The sequence below is a fragment of the Oncorhynchus clarkii genome, chromosome 27, assembly GCF_045791955.1.
Source record: "Oncorhynchus clarkii lewisi isolate Uvic-CL-2024 chromosome 27, UVic_Ocla_1.0, whole genome shotgun sequence".
Taxonomy (NCBI): domain Eukaryota; kingdom Metazoa; phylum Chordata; class Actinopteri; order Salmoniformes; family Salmonidae; genus Oncorhynchus; species Oncorhynchus clarkii.
In genome coordinates, this window is record NC_092173.1 from 42,467,972 (window position 1) to 42,488,692 (window position 20,721).

Genomic DNA, 20,721 nt, shown 5'->3' on the forward strand with positions numbered 1-20,721 from the left:
AAGAGAGACGAGAGGAGGAGAAGTGTACCCCTCACCTCAGGGTTATCTTCACACACTGGAAGTCTGTCTACCCATCTACCTGTTTGTCCCCCCCATCTCCCCTGCTCTCACTTGGGGCCAAAGCCAGGCAACGGGTACCTTTTCAGCCTTCATTTACATAACAATGACGAACTGAACTTTAACACCTCGGAAAGCAACTGTTTTGATGATGCTAGAGGTTGTTTATTCTGCTCTTCACAAATCCTTGCTGTCAGTGTAACGCAAGGGGGTAAACCATTAGTGTAACACAAGGGGGTAAACCACTAGTGTAACACAAGGGGGTAAACCACTAGTATAACACAAGGGGATAAACCACTAGTTTAACACAAGGGGGTAAACCACTAGTATAACACAAGGGTGTAAACCACTAGTTTAACACAAGGGGATAAACCACTAGTGTAACACAAGGGTGTAAACCACTAGTATAACACAAGGGGGTAAACCACTAGTGTAACACAAGGGGATAAACCACTAGTGTAACACAAGGGTGTAAACCACTAGTATAACACAAGAGGATAAACCACTAGTATAACACAAGGGTGTAAAACCACTAGTTTAACACACGGGTCTCTGCAGCACTCCACCAATCAACACTTGAAAGTATCTGCAGAGAAGAATGGGAGAAACTCCCCATATTACAGGTGTACCAAGCTTGTATCATCATACCCAAGAAGACTCGATGCTGTAATCGCTGCCAAAGGTGCTTCAACAAAGTACTGAATATAGGGTCTGAATACTTATGTGATATTTCATAATACAAATAATAATAATTGTAATACTTTTGCAAAAAAATTCTATAACCCTGTTTTTGCTTTGTCATTATGGGGTATTGTGTGTAGATTGATTAGGGGAGGGACGATTTAATCCATTGTAGAATAAGGCTGTAATGTAACAAAATGTGGAAAGAGTCAAGGGGTCTGAATACTTACCGACTACACTGGATGTCGTAGCGTTAGAACGACGACTCGGGAGTGCACATTATTGCAACGTCAGTGAATCTTACTCGTAATAACTCCGCGAACCTTACCACACGTTCCAAAGTCTAAACGTGCTGTAATTCCAACTTCATTTGGTTCTTTGTTGCATAGCTATTCATATCCACTGTAGATACTAATATTTATACAAAACTACCATTATTATGGAGAAGCTCACCGATGACCTGGTCAAGTACAAGGACTATGTTTTTGCGAAGGATTTGGTCAACGCTGAGCACATTGACTCCCTGCAGAGCTTTGAGATCCGGGACAGTGACATCTTTCTGGTCACTTACCCTAAATCAGGTGAGTGACAAATCTGCTGGATGGAAAAACAGCTTTTGAGATGGTCTAGAAACACTTATCATACATGGGGTTACTAGCCATGAAAAGGGTTGCGATCTCGGCTCTGTTTAGGTAATCAGTGAGGTTGAGAAACCATTATAAGTAGAGAGCATAAAAACAGCATTTTAGAAAGTTAAAGGGAAATCCGGGATTGGAACATCCATCTTTGGACTTTTAAATTAATGATATCCATTGATTATTGAAAAATATAACTTATATCCAAAAGTTGCGCAGCGGTCTGGGCACAGCAGTGCTCGAGGCGTCATTACAGGGTTCGATCTGTGTCGGCTGTTAGGACAGTGTTTACCCGGCCGTGAAGTCCTTGTCCTATCGCGCTCTAGTGTTTCCTCCGACACATTGGTACGGCTGGCTTCCGGGTAAAGCGAGCAGTGTGTCAAGAAGCAGTGCGGCTTGGCAGGGTCGCTTTTAGGAGGACACACGGTTCTGGACCTTCACCTCTCCCGAGTCCGCACGGGAGTTGCAGCGATGGGACAAGACTAACTACCAATTGGGGAGAAAAAGTTAAAGTAAATATATACAGCTCTGGAAAAAAATGAAGAGACCACTGCAAAATTACCAAAATTAAAAGTTTGGACACACCTACTCATTCCAGGGTTTTTCTTAATTTTTTTACTATTTTCTACATTTTAGAACAATAGTGAAGACATCAAAACTATGAAATAACACATATGGAATCATGTAGTAACCAAAAAAATGTAAAACAAATCAAATTATATTTTATATTTAAGATTCTTCAAAGTATCCACCCTTTGCCTTGATGACAGCTTTACACGCTATTGACATTCTCTCAACCAGCTTCATGAGGTTGTCACCTGGAATGCATTTCAATTAACAGGTGTGCCTTGTTAAAAGTTAATTTGTGGAATCTTTCCTTCTTAATGCGTTTGAGCCAATCAGTTGTGTTGTGACAAGGTAGGGGTTGTATACAGAAGGTAGCCCTATTTGGGAAAAGACAAAGTCCATATTATGTCAAGAACAGCTCAAATAAGCAGCAAAGAGAAATGACAGTCCATCATTACTTTAAGACATGAAGGTCAGTCAATACGGAAAATGTAAAGAACTTTGAAAGTTTCTTCAAGTGCAGTCGCAAAAACAATCAAGCGTTATGATGAAACTGGCTCTCGTGATTGTCTGTAGACCCTGACACATACGTCTCGCGTCTGAGCCGTTGAATTGCGACTCCATTTTGTCTCTATACTGAGGTTTTGCCTGTTTGATTGCCTTGCGGAGGGAATAACTACACTGCTTGCATTCTGCCATATTCCCAGTCAACTTGCCGAGATTGAATGCGGTGGTTCGCGCTTTCAGTTTTGCGTGAATGCTGCCATCTATCCACAGCTTTTTGGTTTGGGTAGGTTTTAATAGTCACAGTGGGTACAACATCTCCTATACACTTCCTGATAAACTCAGTCACCGTATCAGTATATTCGTCAATACTATTCTCGAAAGCTACCTGGAACATATCCCAGTCCGCTTGATCAAAACAATCTTGAAGCGTGGATTCCGATTGGTCAGACCAGCGTTGAATAGTCCTTAGCACGGGTGATTCCTGTTGGAGTCGTGGTCAGATTTGCCGACAGGAAGGCGGGGGGGGGGGGGGGGGGGGGGGGGGGGGGGCTTTTTGCATCCCAGAAGTTGGAGTAGCAGTGGTTGAGTGTTTTAGCAGCGTGAGTACTACAGTTGATGTGTTGATAGAACTTCAGCAGCCTTTTCCTTTTCATGGTCGAATTGCTCCAAAGAAACCCCTACTAAAGGACACCAATAATAAGAAGAGACTTGCTTGGGCCAAGAAACACGAGCAATGGACATTAGACCGGTGGAAATCTGTCCTTTGGTCTGAGTCTAAATTTGATATTGTTGGTTCCAACCGCCGTGTCTTGTGAGACGCAGAGTAGGTGAACGGATGATCTCTGCATGTGTGATTCCCACCGCGAAGCATGGAGGAGGAGGTGTGATGGTGTGTGGGTGATTTGCTGTTGGCACTGTCAGTGATTTATTTAAATTTCAAGAGACACTTAACCAGCATGGGTACCACAGCATTCTGCAGCAATACGTCATCCCATCTGGTTTACGCTTAGGGGGACTGTCTTTAGTTTTTCAACAGAAAAATTACCCAAAACATACCTCCAAGCTGTGTATTGTTTATTTGACCAAGGAGAGTGATGAAGTGCTACATCAGATAACCTTCACAATCACTCGATCTCAACCCAAGTGAGATGGTTTGGGATGAGTTGGACCGCAGAGTGAAGGAAAAGCAGCCAACAAGTGCTCAGCATACTGTATGTGAGAACTCCTTCAAGACTGTTGTAAAAGCATTCCTCATGAAGCTGGTTGAGGGAATGCCAAGAGTGTGCAAAGCTGTCAAGGTAAAAGGTAGCTACTTTGAAGAATCTAAAATCTAAAATATATGGTTACTACATGAAAATGCAAATAAAGAAGAACCCTTAAATGAGTTGGTGTGTTCAAACTTTTGACTGCTACTTTTATATATAACTTAAACATTTCTCATGAGGAAATAGTGAAACTGTCTTAGCGCTTGTTTTACTCCAGCCCTTTCAGCTCTGGCAGGGTGACCGCTTTGTTGTTTTTCGAATCCCCTTTCCACCGAGTCGGCCCCAAGAGCTTTGTTGTTTTTCGAATCCCCTTTCCACCGAGTCGGCCCCAAGAGCTTTATGACTGACACCTTTCCTAACCTGCAGGAACCATCTGGGCACAGCAGATCATCACTTCTATCTGTGAGTCCGAGATGGGTGATATCTATCCCAACAACTTGGAGATGATGCCATGGCTGGAGTATATTGACAAACGCCCTGACTATTCCTTACGCCCTAACCCGCGGTTATTCGCCTCCCACCTCACCCCTGTACTCATGCCCCCAGGCCTGAGGGACAAGAAGGCAAAGGTAGGCACAAGGAGGGTCGAATGAGAATGTTAATGGAGGTACCCTACACGGAGGCCCGTAGGGCTGTAAATATCTCTCTTATTCTCAGATGATCTATGTGATGCGGAACCCAAAGGACAACGTGACTTCCTACTATCACTGGTGTGTTAACTGGGCCATGTTTGAGACCCCAAAGAGTTTCGAGGACTTTCTGGACCAGTGGTTAGCAGGGAATGGTAGAGTAAAGACATCATTTATATAACACCATTGGTTGTCTCCCAAATGAATAGCCTATTCCCTACATAGTGAACTCATTTTCACCATGGCCAATTGGGCTCTGGTCAAATAGGGAATGGGGTTCCATGTGGGACACACAACAGCCTGTGATGACCCCGACAGCCTGTGTCCTAAATATCACCCCTTTTTCACAGTTACACTACTTTTGACCAATCCATGAATACTGTATTGACCTTGGTGACCTGTTATAACCCTGTTACTGACCTACAGTTGGTGCTTCGTCCTGGTTCGACCACATCAGAGAGTGGCACAGTAAGAGAGACCAGTACAACATCCTGTTTCTGACCTATGAGGACATGATCATGGTAAGATATTACAGACTCATCTGACACCCATGACCTCTGACCTGGATAGCTAGCTAGAGACAACCAACCAGCCTGACTTTACCTGTCCCTCAATATTTCAACCTAATTTTTCCGATTTTATTAACAAGGATTGACATGAGAATGAAGAGGGAGAGAGACAGATAGAGGACATAGTGTGTAGAAGTTCTGTGGGACTGGCATGTGATCCCACACAGGTAACAAGGATGGACATGGAAATGAAGAAGGAGACAGACAGAGGGAGGACATAGTGTGTAGAAGTTCTGTAGGACTGGCATGTGATCCCACACAGGCAGGGGATTGTTAATGTACCGAAGGGCAGTGGCCTTCACCACTTGACCAACCCCAGGCACAGGGTTCCATCTTTAAATGGACTTCTCCTTTCTCAGGATCTGAAGACAGCCGTGACGAAGATCTGCTGTTTCCTGGACAGGGACCTGACGGAAGCAGACATCAACAAGATAGTGGAAAAAGCCACGTTCAAAAACATGAAAAACGACCGCAAGGCCAACTATGAGTTCATACCAGAAGACATTCTCAAAAAGGGGCAGTTCCTACGCAAAGGTCAGGCCCTGTATTCACACAGCGTCTCTATAACAGTGCTGATCTAGGATCAGTTGTGTCTTTCAGATCATAATGAATAAGATCACATGGACACGGTGGCCTGATCCCAGATCAGCGCTCCTACTCTGAGACGCTTCATGAATATGGGCCTGAGATTAGGGGGGGGGGGGGGGGGGACTGTTTATAAATAAACTGTGTATAAACCATTTTATAATGTTCTTACTCTGAATAATGACGTGTTGGTTGTGCTGTGACAGGTAAAATCGGGGAGTGGAAGAACGTGTTCACAGTGGCCCAGAGTGAGAGGTTTGACCAGGTCTTTGAGGAACGGATGAAGGATATCCGGACTCTGACGTTCATCTGGGACATGGCTCAACAATCAGAGTGATGGGAGCCTTCGCTCCCTGGCTTCCTCTACCTCCTCACGTTCAGGAGTTCCAACAGCTCAGTGATGAGTCCAGCCTTGGAAGGATGGCAATGCAAGTCTACAGTGACGGAAGGGAGGAGCCTGCAGCTCTGCCGACACAAACCTCCCAGTGGACACTCTGCTAACGACATTCATGTCAATTATCTGTTGAATGTACCAAAACTTGGACAATTCCAGAACTATTATTTTTGTGTATTCTAGTAATGATCACTCCTTGATGAGGAATTAAATGAAACAATACTGTCAGACTCAGATCTTTTATTTGAATTAATATGTATTTTTATTTTGATGTAAAAAAGAACGCTCGCCGACAGTATAGCTGAGGCCGTAGGGCGGGGAAGATGGAGGAAGTGAATGCTGAGTTGGAACCAAGCAGTGGGTCGAGTAAATTATACGAATGTTCTGAGTGGACAACATTCGTATCGAAAACTGGAACAAAATGGAAAAAGTCTAAAACTGGACTGGAGGAAACGTGTGTAAATGAATCGCTTCTTTTTTGGGATGCGTTTTTTTTATGTTGTTGTTGTAAAGATGCATATGTGGAAAACTCGTTTGAGGTGTCGAAAATTGTGAAGTATGCCCTTGGAAAAGCGGAGTGTTGTCAGAGTGACCAGGAATGGTCTTATTTTTTGATTCATTGTATTTCTGAAGAACAGAGGGTGATTGCAGTGAGATTCAAAAGAATCCGGGACAACAGACGTTTTTTTGTGTTTTGAACTTCGGAGTAGAGACGCCCGTCAAAGGAGTCATCTCAGGGGTGACGACGGATGTTCTGGTTTCAATACCCGAAGATATTTCCTGGTGTGTTTTGGTGCCCGGCGTCTTGACCCGCTGGGAGAATGGAGAAAAATAAGGAAGTGTGTCGGTCCTGTTGTTGTTTTGATAAAGACCGACGCATGTGAAGCTTGGTTATGTAAAATACAACGTAAGAGCTTTCGTTCCTCAAATCACTGCAGTGTAAGAATTGTAAAGGATTTGTCCGTGTTTCAAGTGTGTGCAGACAAACAGAATATATTGAAGAACGGCTTCACTCTGTACTCCTCTGTAAACATCTCTGCCCTCATCCTCCACATACAACACCCGTTCTACCAGTCACATTCTGTTCAAGGTCCCTAAAGCACACACATCCCTGGGTCGCTCTTCTTTTCAGTTCGCTGCAGCTAGCGACTGGAACGAGCTGCAACAAACACATCCCTGGGTCGCTCTTCTTTTCAGTTCGCTGCAGCTAGCGACTGGAACGAGCTGCAACAAACACTCAAACTGGACAGTTTTATCTCAATCTCTTCAAAGACTCAGTCATGGACACTCTTACTGACAGTTGTGGCTGCTTGGCGTTATGTATTGTTGTCTCTACCTTCTTGCCCTTTGTGCTGTTGCCTGTACTCAATACTATTGGTACCATGTTTTGTACTTCTACCATGTTATGCTGCTGCCATGTTGTGTTGCTACCATGTTGTTGTCATGTTGTGTTGCTACCATGTTGTTGTCATGTTGTGTTGCTACCATTCTGTGTTGTCATGCTATGTTGTTGTCTTAGATCTCTCTTTATGTAGTGTTGTGTTGTCTCTCTTGTCGTGATGTGTGTTTTGTCCTATATTTTGTCATTTAAAAAAAATATTTAAAAAATCCCAGGCCCCCGTCCCCGCAGGAGGCTTTTTGCCTTTTGGTAGGCCGTCATTGAAAATAAGAATTTGTTCTTAACCAATTTGCCTAGTTAAATAAAGGTTAAATAAAGGTTAAATAAAAATAACAAAAAATAGTATGACATAAGGGTGTATCCACTATTATAAACTGGGTGGTCGAAACCTGAATGCTGATTGGCTGACAGCCGTAGTATATCAGACCGTATACCATGAGTATGACAAAACATAATTACACTATAGGACCAAAAGTATGTGGACACCTGCTCGTCAAACATCTAATTCCAAAATCACGGGCATTAATATGGAGTTGGTCCCCCCTTTGCTAGTATAACAGCCTCCACTCTTCTGGGAAGGCTTTCAACTAGATGTTGGAACATTGCTGTGGGTACTTGCTTCCAATCATCCACAAGAGCATTAGTGAGGTCAGGTACTGATGTTGGGCGATTAGGCCTGGCGTGCAGTCGGCGTTACAATTAATCTCAAATGTGTTTGATCGGGTTGAGGTCAGGGCTCTGTGCAGGCCAGTCAAGTTCTTCCACAACGATCTTGACAAACCATTTCTGTATGGATCTCGCTTTGTGCACTGGGGCATTGTCATGCTGAAACAGGAAAGGGCCTTCCCTAAAGGTGGAAGCACAGAATCCTCTAGAATGTCATTGTATGTGCTGTAGCATTAAGATTTCCCTTCAGTGGAACTAAGGGGCCTAGCCCGAACCATGAAAAACAGCCCCAGACCATTATTCCAACTCCACCAAACTTTACGGTTGGCATGGGGCGGCAGGGTAGCCTAGTGGTTAGAGCATTGGGCTAGTAACTGGAAGGTTGCAAGTTCAAATCCCCGAGCTGACAAGGTACAAATCTGTCGTTCTGCCCCTGAACAGACAGTTAACCCACTGTTCCTAGACCGTCATTGAAAATAAGAATTTGTTCTTAACTGACTTGCCTAGTTAAATAAAGGTAAAATAAAATAAATATTGGCCATATACAACACCTCCTTGGGCCTTACAGCTGGTAGCCAATGATACATACAGCTGGTAGCCAATGTTACATACAGCTGCTTATAATAGTTCTGAAGAGTTTAAGTCACAACTTCATCAAACCACATCACTGTCCCAAATGCCATATCTAGCCGTTGTGTCCTTGAGTAAAGCACTTAACCCCTAAAACTGTTCTTTGGACGCTACATTGGCTGCCCTCTGCTCCAACGCGTGTGCGTCTTTCAGAGGGGTTGGGATAAAGCAGAAACCGGATCAATCAAGTATTCTCCATCAGATCACAGATCAGGCAGAATTCCTTCATGATTTCTTGAACTTTTTGGAACTGAGCTCTGAGCAGAAAATAAAATAAATAGCATTAAACAAATGCAAGTGTGAAACACTATTTTTCCCATCAGCGAGTTCCAACAATTAGCTTGATCAGTTATCCCCCTTTCAGATTCCAGGCAAAGCATCATACACGCTCATCTGTCTGTAAAACATAACCTGAAATACACAATATTGAGGAACTTGATGGAATGAGACTGAAAGGAACACCTACTTGGGTAGACTGACTGAGCGGGAAATGAAAGTCGAAATGACACAAAAGCAGCCAGACTGATCCAGAATATGATCACTATCAAGTCTGAAGAGTTGACAACGTTAGTATTGTTGCATTACACTGAGGTTTCATCCCAAATGGCACCCTATTTCTTTTAGTGCACTACTTTTGACCAGGGCCCTATGGGAATAAGGTGCCATGTGGGACACACTACTGCACACTAAGACCTCATCCTAACTAGTCATGTAAAAGTAAAACAATGAGTGGCTCATGATAATGACGACGGAGGAGATGGCTGCCGTTTTACGATCCCCAAACCAATTTCCCACGTTATTTGTAACTTATTTTGAGCCACCAGAGGTTCTGACAGCAGCACTGCATCTAGTAAAAGCTGTGGAAAGTATATTTCCTAAACACAACAATAAGCAAAGTGTATCTAGCAATATAGCTCATCCAGCAGCTCCTGCAGTTAGGAATGGCGCCGAAGGAAAAGGCTGTTTTTACGATCCCGTAACCAATTGTGTGTTTTTTTCACGTTATTTGTAACTTATTTTGGTCGTAATGTTTCTGCCGCCGTGTCTTATGACCGAAAATAGCTTCTAGATATCAGGACAGCGATTACTCACCCCGTACTGGAGGAATACTTTTTCTTCAACGAGTCGGACGGGAAGAATTTACTTCAGACGCCCGACAAGACCCTCATCCCCGTCATTCGCAGGAGAAAGAGACAGAGGTATCGGGGACAAAGGTCTGGGTGCCTTGTAAGGATCCGACGGGTAATCTCCCAATACCATCATTCCTATTAGCCAACGTACAATCAATGGATAATAATGGATAACACCTATATCCTACCAACGGGACATTAAAAACTTTAATAGCTTATGTTTCACCGAGTCGTGGCTGAACGACGACATGAATAACATACAGATGGTGGGTTTTATGCTTTTTCGGCTGGATAGAACAGCGTCCTCTGGGGGCGACGGTCTATGTATATTTGAAAACAACAGCTGGTGCACGAAATCTAAGGAAGTCTCGAGGTTTTGCTCTCCCGAGGTAGAGTATCTCATGATAAGCTGTAGCCCACACTATCTACCGAGAGAGTTTTCATCTATATTCTTCGTAGCTGTCTATTTACCACCACAAACTGATGCTGGCACTAAGACCGCACTCAATGAGCAAACAGAAAAACGCTCAACCAGAGGCGGCGCTCCTAGTGGCCGAGGACTTTAATGACAACTTAAATCCGTTATACCTCATTTCTACCAGCTTGTTAAACATGCAACCAGAGGTAAAAAAAAATGATAGACCACCTTTACTCCACACACAGAGACGAGTACAAAGCTCTCCCTCGCCCTCCAATTTGTTGAGTAGAGCAAATCTGACCATAATTCTATCCTCCTGATTCCAGCTTACAAGCAAAAACTAAAGCAAGAAGCACCAGTGACTCGGTCAATAAAAAAGTGGTCAGATGAAGCAGTTGCTGAGCTACAGGACTGTTTTGCTATCACAGACTGGAACATGTTCCGGGATTCTTCTGATGGCATTGAGGAGTACATCACATCAGTCACTGGCTTCATCAATAAGTGCATCAATGATGTCGTCCCCACAGTGACCGTACGTACAGTATATACCCCAACCAGAAGCCATGGATTAAAGACAACATCCGCACTGAGCTAAAGGGTAGAGCTTCCGGTTTCAAGGACTCTAACCCTGAAGCTTATAAGAAATCCCGCTATGCCCTCTGACAAACGTACAGTCAATAACACAATAGAAAAGTCTATATACAGTGTGTGCAAATGAAGTAAGATTAGAGAGGTAAGGCAATAAACAGGCCATAGTGGCGAAATAATTACAATTTAGCAATTAAATACTGGAGTGATAGGTGTGCAGAAGATGAATGTGCAAGTAGAGATACTGGGGTGCAAAGGAGCAAAAAAATAAAATAAAATATGGGGATGAGGTAGTTGGGTGGGCTATTTAAAGATGGGCTATGTACAGGTGCAATGATCTGTAAACTGCTCTGACAGCTGATGCTTAAAGTTAGTGAGGAAGATATGAGTCTCCAGCTTCAGTGGCAGCAGAGAACTGGAAGGAAAGGCGGCCAAAGGAGGAATTGGCTTTGGGAGTGACCTGTGAAATATACCTTCTGGAGCGCATGCTACGGGTGGGTGCTGCTATGGTGACCAGTGACCTGAGATAAGGCAGGGCTTTACCTAGCAAAGACTTATAGATGACTTGGAGCCAGTGGGTTTGGCAACGAATATGAAGCGAGGGCCAGCCAACGAGAGCATACAGGTTGCAGTGGTGGGTAGTATGTGGGGCTTTGGTGACAAAACGGATGGCACTGTGATAGACTGCATCCAATTTGTTGAGTAGAGTGTTGTAAGCTATTTTGTAAATGACATCGCCAAAGTCAAGGATCGGTAGGATGGTCAGTTTTACGGGGGTATGTTTTGGCAGCATGAGTGAAGGATGCTTTGTTGCGAAATAGGAAGCCAATTCTAGATTTAATTTTGGATGGGAGATGCTTAATGTGAGCCTGGAAGGAGAGTTTACAGTCTAACCAGACACCTAGGTATATGTAGTTGTCCACATATTAACAGAAGTTAAAACCGTCCAGAGTAGTGATGCTAGATGGGTGGGCAGGTGCGGGCAGCGATCGGTTGAAGAGCATGCATTTAGTTTTACTTTAATTTAAGAGCAGTTGGAGGCCACGGAAGGAGTGTTGTATGGCATTAGTTAGCACAGTGTCCAAAGAAGGGCCACAAGTATACAAAATGGTGTCGTCTGCGTAGAGGTGGATCAGAGAATCACCAGCAGCAAGAGCGGCATAATTGATCTATACAGAGAAAAGAGTCGGCCCGAGAATTAAACCCGTTGGCACCCCCATAGAGACTGCCAGAGATACGGACAACAGGCCCTCCGATTTGACACACTGAACTCTGTCTGAGAAGGAGTTGGTGAACCAGGTGAGGCAGTCATTTGAGAAACCAAGGCTGTTGAGTTTGCCGATAAGAATACGGTGATTGACAGAGTCGAAAGACTTGGCCAGGTCAATGAAGACGGCTGCACAGTATTGTAATTTATCGATGGCGATTAGGATATTGTTTAGGATCATTTTAGAAAGAGAGGGTCCAGATTATCTAACCCAGCTGATTTGTAGGGGTCCAGATTTTGCAGCTTTTTCAGAACATCAGCTGAATTTGGATTTGGGTGAAGGAGAAATAGGGGAGGCTTGGGTAAGTTCCTGTGGTTGGGTACAGACCTATTGACCGGGGTAGGGCTAGCCAGGTGGAAAGCATGGCCAGCCGTAGAAAAATGCTTATTGAAATTCTCGATTATCGTAGATTTATCGGTGGTGACAGTGTTTCCTAGCCTCAGTGCAGTGGGCAGTTGGGAGGAGGTGCCGTTATTCTCCATGGACTTTACAGTATCCCAGAATGTTTTTGGAGTTAGTACTACAGGATGAACATTTTTACGCTGCTGCTACTCTCTGTTTATAATCTCTGCATAGTCACTTTAACTCTACCTACATGTACATGTTACCTGAATTACCTCGACTAACCGGTGCCCCCGCACATTGACTCTGTATCAGTACCCCTGTATATAGCCTTGCTATTGTTATTTTACTGCTGCTGTTTAATTATTTGTTACTTTTATTTTTTACTTATCAATTTTTTAACTTAACACTTATTTTTCTTAAAACTGCATTGTTGGTTAACGACCTGTTGTATTCGGCGCATGTGATTTGATTTCTATGGGGTGGTTTATCTTGGGTTTGTGAAGTATCACTTAATTTTCTTATTTTATTTTTAACAGCTTTCATGTGTTGTCAGCTACCCTTGAAATCCATTTCGATCTTTATGATTAGCATCATTGAGTTTACTATAAATTATCGATTTATCATCATATCGCCATTCTCAACTTGTGTGAAACACTTGAATGGCAACCTGACCCCACTGCTCACCCCTGTGGCGTGTCGTTGCAGCAATCCAGTCCTGGCCTCTTCTAGGTTTTTCTCGCGGGAATTTTGTTCTGTGTTCCCGAGACTTGTTTCCGTCGGAAACGTTTTGGCCACACCTATTATCAACCAGCGGATAGATGGGTTAGCAACGCAGGCCAATGTTTGCGACTACATAAACATAGTCAGCTAAATGAACACGTATTATTAATTTAAAACGGTATATATTTTGTCGGCATATCAACATATAATTATGGATTCCGTCAACGCTTTCAACTTGGAGGTAAAACATGAAGCTTTCTGTTCGCTAGCTACGCGGCTATTCTGCTAGCTAATCTAGCTAATGTTAGCTAGTTGAATTGTCGATGTATTGGCTAAATATGTCCTAATTTAGCCAACTTTGTGTCATGTTACTAGAATGATCAGAAACACAATGTGTTTATTAAATGTAGTAGCAAATCAGACGTTAGCTAGCTAAGCTACCCACTTTTCGACCTTCCAATCTACAACTCAAAAATGACTACGCAGCTAACGATAACACTCTAAAAGCTATCATGCAAGATGATGGCGAACTTTGCCCTTGTTGACCTTAGACGATGGAGCATCAACCGCAAGAGTTTTCTTGCTCAACTGGTCTGCTATTAATGTATAACCCATGCCATTAACCGCTGATAGTGTGAACGCTATTGCACGGCCAGTTTTCTGTTTTGTTGGGCTGATAAGGTCTGCTTGTTATTGGCAATAACGCCAATGGTGGCTAATTTAGCTAACTAACCTTAGTTGGGTTTGTTGTAGGAAATGCAGAACCACATGGTTGTCACTAAAAGTTTGGTAATGTTAGTTGTCCAGTTGTTTCTATGTACTAAGTTGGTTATGTCTTCCTGAAAAATATAACGTTACGTGAATATAACAAGTGTTATTGCGTAACGTTAGCAAGCGTTATTCTAGTTAGATAGCTGTCTTCCTCTTGCAGGGGACTAGCCTGTTTTCATTTTTTGTTGTTGCCTAATCCGAAATATGGCAGCGTCTCCTTCACGTTGTATGTTACTCTGTATTTGCACCATGTGTTCAGTGTCGAGGCATCAGTGTTTGTTTCCCTATGTGAACATGACCTGTCTACCATCAATCCCCCAATTCTGGTCTTCATGCTTATAAAAACAAATGTGCTTTTGGGATTGATGTGGAGTCTGGATTAGATGACCTCGTTTAGGTGCTAGCTGAAGGTATTCTTCGTTTCCCTCCTTGTCCAGTTATTCTCCATGATTGACATGAAGCCTCCAATATCACGAGCAAAGATGATGTCAGTCACTAAATCAGCAATAAAGGCTATCAAGGTAAGTTTGGCCAACGTGTGTGAGTGTTTCTCATTGGAAAATGAAATATGTAAAAAAAAAAAGTGATGCCAAGATGTAACCGTGTTTTAGATTCACACCATGAAACATAATGATCCTGTTTCCACTTCTTGTCCCCTTTTCTCAGCTATACAAGCATGTCGTCCAGATTGTGGAGAAGTTCATCAAGAAGGTATGTCATGGAAACACAACCAAGGAACTATAATCAATAGTGGGGTCACTTTGCTTTCAGACAATGCCAGTAGCTTTTAAAAGCATATAACAAAAACAAACCTAATTTACCCTTATTGTAATTTTGTAGACCAGTGATAATGTGGAAAGACTAGTGATAATAACATATGTTACTTGTTACTCCAGTGTAAGCCAGAACTGAAGGTTCCTGGTTTATACGTGGTGGATTCCATTGTCCGACAGTCCCGACATCAGTTTGGAGTGGATAAGGACGTCTATGGACCCAGGTTCCAAAAGAACTTCACCCCGACATTCCAGAACCTCTACCTCTGTCCACACGATGACAAGGTGGGTTATTACTGTAGCCGTTTTTTTCTGGTGTTCCACCATGTCGGGGATGCAGTTTTTGTTCTAGCGATAACACACTAATCAGTGGTTAAATCGTGGATGATTGTATTCAATTAATCAGCGGTTAAGTAGTGGATGATTGTATTCAATTTAATCAGCGGTTAAGTAGTGGATGTTTATTCAATTAATCAGTGGTTAAGTAGTGGATGATTGTATTCAATTTAATCAGCGGTTAAGTAGTGGATGATTATTCAATTAATCAGCGGTTAAATTGTGGATGATTGTATTGACTTAATCAGTAGTTGGGTCGGGTGTGGCTGTATTGGGTGAGGTGTGGCTGTATTGGGTGAGGTGTGGCTGTATTGAGCTGGTACAGCAATTAAGAGTTGAAACTTTACTCTTTCTGATATTCTTAATGGCCAGCTAAAGCAGAGCATAACTGTAAACCTTTCTCATTATGGGTTCTTATTCCTCCACTTTGTCTCCCTTTCCCTCTCTCCCTGCAGAGTAAGATCATCCGTGTTCTCAACCTGTGGCAAAAGAACGCTGTATTTGAGATGGACGTCGTCCAGCCCCTTTTGGACATGGCTGCTGGCTCCTTAGTCCCTACTCCTTCCCCCCAGGAGGACCTCCAGGCCCAGCCCCAGGTGCCAAGTGCCTCTATAGCATCAGTCCAGACCCCGGTCTCCAGTGCCTCCATAGCAGCAGCCCTGCCCCAAGTCTCCAGGGCCTCCATAGCAGCAGCCCTGCCCCAGCTCCCCCCACAGCTCCAGAACCCTGAGGCCCTGGCTGCCGTGGCACAGCTTTTCCAGTCTGGACAGGGACATGAGGTGAGAGCTATATAGAATGAAAGTATGCATCACAATATCAGGTCAGCGACGATGAGTGCACCCATAGAGATCCTAGATGCTGTGTCCTACTTCTATGAGTGTACCCATGAGTTTACCTGTTAAATTGCCATGGTCCAGTGATTGAGTATAACTGGAATATATTCTAAGTATTTTGTTATAGTTACAGTATTACACACTACTAGCTCATATACCCCAGAACAACATGACTGTGACAGAAATTCACCATTGCTCTTTCTTGACCAATCCAGTTGGCTGTTTCCTGTGAACTAGTTAATTATTCTGGGGGGTGGGGGGAGTTCTCTACCAGCCCAATAAATGATAATTGCATAGTATCTTGCTTGTCACCTAGGTAGTAACTGATTGGGTGGATTAAGTGTAATTCCGCTGTATTCCTTCCTGTCTGTCCAGCTTCAGAAGATCCTCCAGAGGTTCCAGCCAGGGCAACAGACTCCCCCCGTGGTTCCAAACACCATGGCTGACCAGAACCACCCACATGTGGTCCAAGGCCAGCATAATACACACCACCCACCGTTGAACACACACCAGACACATCCTACGGAGCAGAAGAACTCACTAGCTAAGGTAATGATTTCTTTTTTTGTACTTTAGGCATATTTTTGACCAACAAGACCATTTTCAGAGGCCTAATCTTAACAGGACAGCTTTTGATTTATTAGGATCGCAATTAGCGACAGCTAGTCTTACTGGGGTCCAACACATAACGAAATATACTTTTTTTTGTAAGTCACATATTACATTTATTTTAAGCCCTTTTTTACATTTAACTGATGCCACAAAGTGCTATACAGAAACCCAGCCTAAAACCCCAAACCGCAAGCAAGGAAGATGTAGAAACATGGTGGCTAGGAAAAACTCCCTATAAAGGCAGGAAGCTAGGAAGAAACCTAGAGAGGAACCAGGCTGAGAAAGGTGGCCAGCCCTCTGTCTGTCCCGGGTGGAGATTATAACAGTACATGGCCATTTAAGGCCAGATTGTTCTTCAGGATGTTCAAACGTTCATAGATGACCAGCAGGCTCAAATAATAATCACAGTGGTTGTTGAGGGTGCCACATATCACTACCTCACAAGTAAATGTCAGTTGGCTTTTCATAGCCGAGCACGCAGTGGTCGAGACAGCAGGTGCGCTAGAGAGAGAGTTGAAAACAGCAGGTCCGGGACAAGTTAGCACGTCCGGTGAACATGTCAGGGTTCCATATCAGCAAGCAGAACAGTTGAAACAGGAGCAGCAGCACAGCCAGGTGGGACTGGGTACAGCCAGGTGGGACTGAGGCGTGGTCCTAGTGGGGGGGGGGGGGGGGGGATATATATACTTAAATTGCACAGGATACCAGATATAACAGACTGACCCTAGCCCCCCGGCAGCATAGATAATTGGGTCGGGGGACACTATGGCCCCTTTCGACGATACCCCCGGACAGGGCCAACCAGGCAGGATATAACCCCACCCACTTTGCTGAAGCACAGCCCCCACACCACTAAAGGGATATCAACAGACAGATATCAACTTACTACCCGAGACCCGGCTGAGTATACCCCACAAAGATCTCCACCCTTACAAGCCCGTGCAGGACCAGACAGGAGATCCTGTCAGCGATTCCACCCATTCAGGTGACGCAGGGACGGCATGGCAGAGCACCAGTAAGCCGGTGACTGTAATAGGATCAAAGGCAGAGAGTCCCAGTGGAGAGAGTGGAGCCGGCCAGGCAGAGACAGCAACGGCGGTTCTTCGCTCCGGTGCCTCGCCTTTCAACTTTCGCAACCCTGGGCCAGACTACACTCAATCATTGGACCCACTGAAGAGATGAGTCTTCAGTAAAGACTTAAGGTTGAGATGGAGGAGTCTGCGTCTCTCACATGGATAGGCAGACCATTCCATAAAAATATAGAGCTATAGGAGAATGCCTTGCTTCTAGCTGTTTGCTTAGAAATTCCAGGGACAGTAAGGAGGCCTCCGTCATGTGACCGTAGCGTACGTGTAGGTATGTACGGCAGGACCAAATCAGAGAGATAGGTAGGAGCAAGCCCATGTGGTTAGAGCGTTGGACTAGCAACCGGAAGGTTGCAAGTTCAAACCCCCGAGCTGACAAGGTACAAATCTGTCGTTCTGCCCCTGAACAGGCAGTTAACCCACTGTTCCTAGGCCGTCATTGAAAATATGAATTTGTTCTTAACTGACTTGCCTGGTTAAATAAAGGTAAAATAAAATCTAATGCTTTGTAGGTTAGCAGTAGAACCTTGAAATCAGCCCTTGCCTTAACAGGAAGCCAGTGTAGAGAGGCTAGCACTGGAGTAATATGATCAAATGTTTTGGTTCGAGTCAGGATTCTAGCAGCCGTGTTTAGCACTAACTGCTTTAGCCAGAAAGTAGAGCATTGCAGTAGTCTAATCTAGAAGTGACAAAAGCATGGATTCGTTTTTCTGCATAATTTTTTTGGACAAAAAGTTTCAGATTTTTGCAATTGTTATGAAGATGGAAAAAATTATGTCCTGGCTGTGTTTGTCAAAAGAGAGCGATCGGGGTCCAGATTAACGCGGAGGTCCTTCAGTTTTATTTGAGACGACTGTACAACCATCAAGATTAATTGTCATATCATACAGCAGATCTCTTTGTTTCTTGTTAACCTAGAACAAACTGTTTGGTTTGATTTTTTAAAATTTAATTTTCATGTTTTTAAGTAAAACATTTGCGTCACTTCACTTCCATACGTCTGAAACACAGGCTTCCAGGGGGGACAATTTTGGGGCTTCGCCGTGTTTCATTGAAATGTACAGCTGTGTGTCGTTCTCATAGCAGTGAAAGTTGAGTGTTTCCCGAATGACATCATCAAGAGGTAGAATATATAGTGAAAACAATAGTGGTCTGTAAACGGAACCTTGAGGAACACCAAAACTTAAACAATTTATTTGTTAGAGGACAAATCATCATGTCTTTCCAAGCTTCCGGTTAGGTGGATCTCTATTTCCGTTCTAGTTTTCTGGAAGCTTGCTTCGGGACTCTGGTATTTTCTGTATACCAACCAGGGAGCAAGTTTCTTATGACAAATGTTTTTTGTTTTTAAGGGTGCGATTGCATTTTGGGTATTGCGCAAGGTTAAATTGAGTTCCTCAGTCAGGTGGTTAACCAATTTTTGTACTCCGATGACCTTGGGTATGCAGAGGGAGTCGAAGGGCATCTAGGAATTTTTGGGTTGTCTGAGAATTTATACAATGGCTTTTGATGATCCTTGGTTGGGGGTTGGTTATATGTCGCGATTGCAAACGTAATAAAATGTTGGTCCTGTTAGTCTATGATTATGACGAAAACATTACGATCCACAATATTTATTCCGCGGGACAAAACTAGATACAGAGTGTGGCTGTGAGTAGGTCCGGAGACATGTTGGACAAAACCCACTGAGTCGATGATGGCTCTGAAAGACTTTGGGAGTGGGTCTGTGAGCTTTTCCATGTGAACATTGATGTCACCAAAAATGTGAATATTATCTGCCGTGACTACAAGATCAGACAGGCATTCCGGGAACTCTGTGCCCAGGAGGCCTGTAAACGGCCCAGGAGGCCTGTAAACAGTAGCGATAAAACGTGATTAAGTAGGCTGCATATATTTCATGACTAGAAGCTCAAAAGAGAATCTTTTTTTGTAAATTGAAATTTGTCGTGAATGTTATCAACACCTCCACCTGTGTGGGATGCGTGGGGGATATGGTCACTAGTGTAATCCGGAGGAGTGGCCCTCAGAGGTTCCAACACCCCCCCCCCCATCCCTATGGTTCCCAACACCATGGTTACAATTTGCATATATTTAAAACATTAACATGTGGTGTATGTGAATCTCAGTTCCACATACATGTCAGTACATACACACAACAGAGAGATCGTTTGGGGGAGAGGCGTTGTGCCATGGTTTTCTTAAAGCCTCCTTGAGAGGGATGGTCAGTCACAGATATTAAGTCTACTGTGATTATTATAGATGTCGAAGTAAATCGTTGCACTCTGTTAAGGCTGTGTTGCTAAATTCTGCTCTCATTGCTATGGATGTGGAGCTAAATTATGCGGCTCTTATTGTTGTGTAGCTAAATTATTATGCGTGTGGAGCTAAATTATGCTGTGCTCATTGTTATGGATGTCGATCTTCAGAAACTCCTGGACCGTTTTGATTATGACGACGAACCAGAAGAAGTGAAGCGAGAGGAGATGAATCCCCTTGTTCCAGGGAACCAGTACGACGGCCATTTTCCTGGTCCGATGCAGCCCAACATGGAGCAACAGTTTCAGGGCCAGCCTGGGAGACAGCAGACACCTGTTGGAGGATACCCTGGTCTGAACAAGGGCTACAACCAGAGCCAGCACACTGCCCAGCAGAACCAGGACCAGGGAAACCCCAGAGAAAGAGAAGATCCGTCTGGGAGGAGGGAGGGGAGGCAGCGGGGTCACGGCAGGAGGTCACGCTCCAGGTCTGGCTCTCGGTAAGAAGCTGGGCTTATTGTTGATATTAGTTATTTTTAGGAGACTTCTAATGGAATCCTGTCTGTTCCCACCTTTTAGCTTGGATTTTAGTCTGCCTTATTGCTGTGTTAGCTCGGCTTTTAGTCCGCTGTTAGCTCGGCTTTTAGTCCGCTGTGTTAGCTCGGCTTTTAGTCCGCTGTGTTAGCTCGGCTTTTAGTCCGCTGTGTTAGCTTGGCTTTTAGTCCGCTGTGTTAGCTTGGCTTTTAGTCCCCGTATTGCTGTGTTAGCTTGGCTTTTAGTCTGCCTTATTGCTGTGTTAGCTTGGCTTTTAGTCTCCCTTATTGCTGTGTTAGCTTGGCTTTTAGTCCGCTGTGTTAGCTTGACTTTTAGTCCGCTGTGTTAGCTTGGCCTTTAGTCCGCTGTGTTAGCTTGGCTTTTAGTCCCCGTATTGCTGTGTTAGCTTGGCTTTTAGTCCCCGTATTGCTGTGTTAGCTTGGCTTTTAGTCTGCCTTATTGCTGTGTT

General features: G+C 43.9%; 2 protein-coding genes across 2 annotated transcripts in view; both read left to right on the top strand.

The window, feature by feature from the left end:
- Positions 1-1,049: 1,049 nt before the first annotated feature.
- LOC139385928 (sulfotransferase family 3, cytosolic sulfotransferase 1) lies at positions 1,050-6,116 on the top strand. Its single transcript, XM_071131225.1, has 6 exons — positions 1,050-1,319; positions 4,079-4,281; positions 4,370-4,496; positions 4,768-4,862; positions 5,270-5,444; positions 5,702-6,116. Exons 1-6 carry the CDS (start codon positions 1,178-1,180, stop codon positions 5,830-5,832), a joined length of 873 nt encoding a protein of 290 aa, XP_070987326.1. The 5' UTR covers positions 1,050-1,177; the 3' UTR covers positions 5,833-6,116.
- A 7,010-nt stretch (positions 6,117-13,126) lies between these two features.
- Positions 13,127-20,721, top strand: part of LOC139386047 (SR-related and CTD-associated factor 4-like) — a 42,711-nt gene continuing 35,116 nt past the window's right edge. The window contains exons 1-7 of the mRNA XM_071131460.1: positions 13,127-13,294; positions 14,262-14,345; positions 14,491-14,535; positions 14,721-14,882; positions 15,389-15,712; positions 16,142-16,315; positions 19,890-20,218. Of these exons, the coding sequence (XP_070987561.1) occupies positions 13,265-13,294; positions 14,262-14,345; positions 14,491-14,535; positions 14,721-14,882; positions 15,389-15,712; positions 16,142-16,315; positions 19,890-20,218 (1,148 nt within the window). The 5' untranslated portion in view covers positions 13,127-13,264. The remainder of the gene's footprint in view (positions 13,295-14,261; positions 14,346-14,490; positions 14,536-14,720; positions 14,883-15,388; positions 15,713-16,141; positions 16,316-19,889; positions 20,219-20,721) is intronic.

Bases quoted from the DNA above. Each gene is read 5' to 3' on its own strand.
- LOC139385928 (XM_071131225.1), top strand. From the start codon at position 1,178: ATGGAGAAGCTCACCGATGACCTGGTCAAGTACAAGGACTATGTTTTT. The intron at 1,320-4,078 runs GTGAGTGACAAA...CCTAACCTGCAG, and splicing joins GGTCACTTACCCTAAATCAG to GAACCATCTGGGCACAGCAG. The intron at 4,282-4,369 runs GTAGGCACAAGG...TCTTATTCTCAG, and splicing joins TGAGGGACAAGAAGGCAAAG to ATGATCTATGTGATGCGGAA.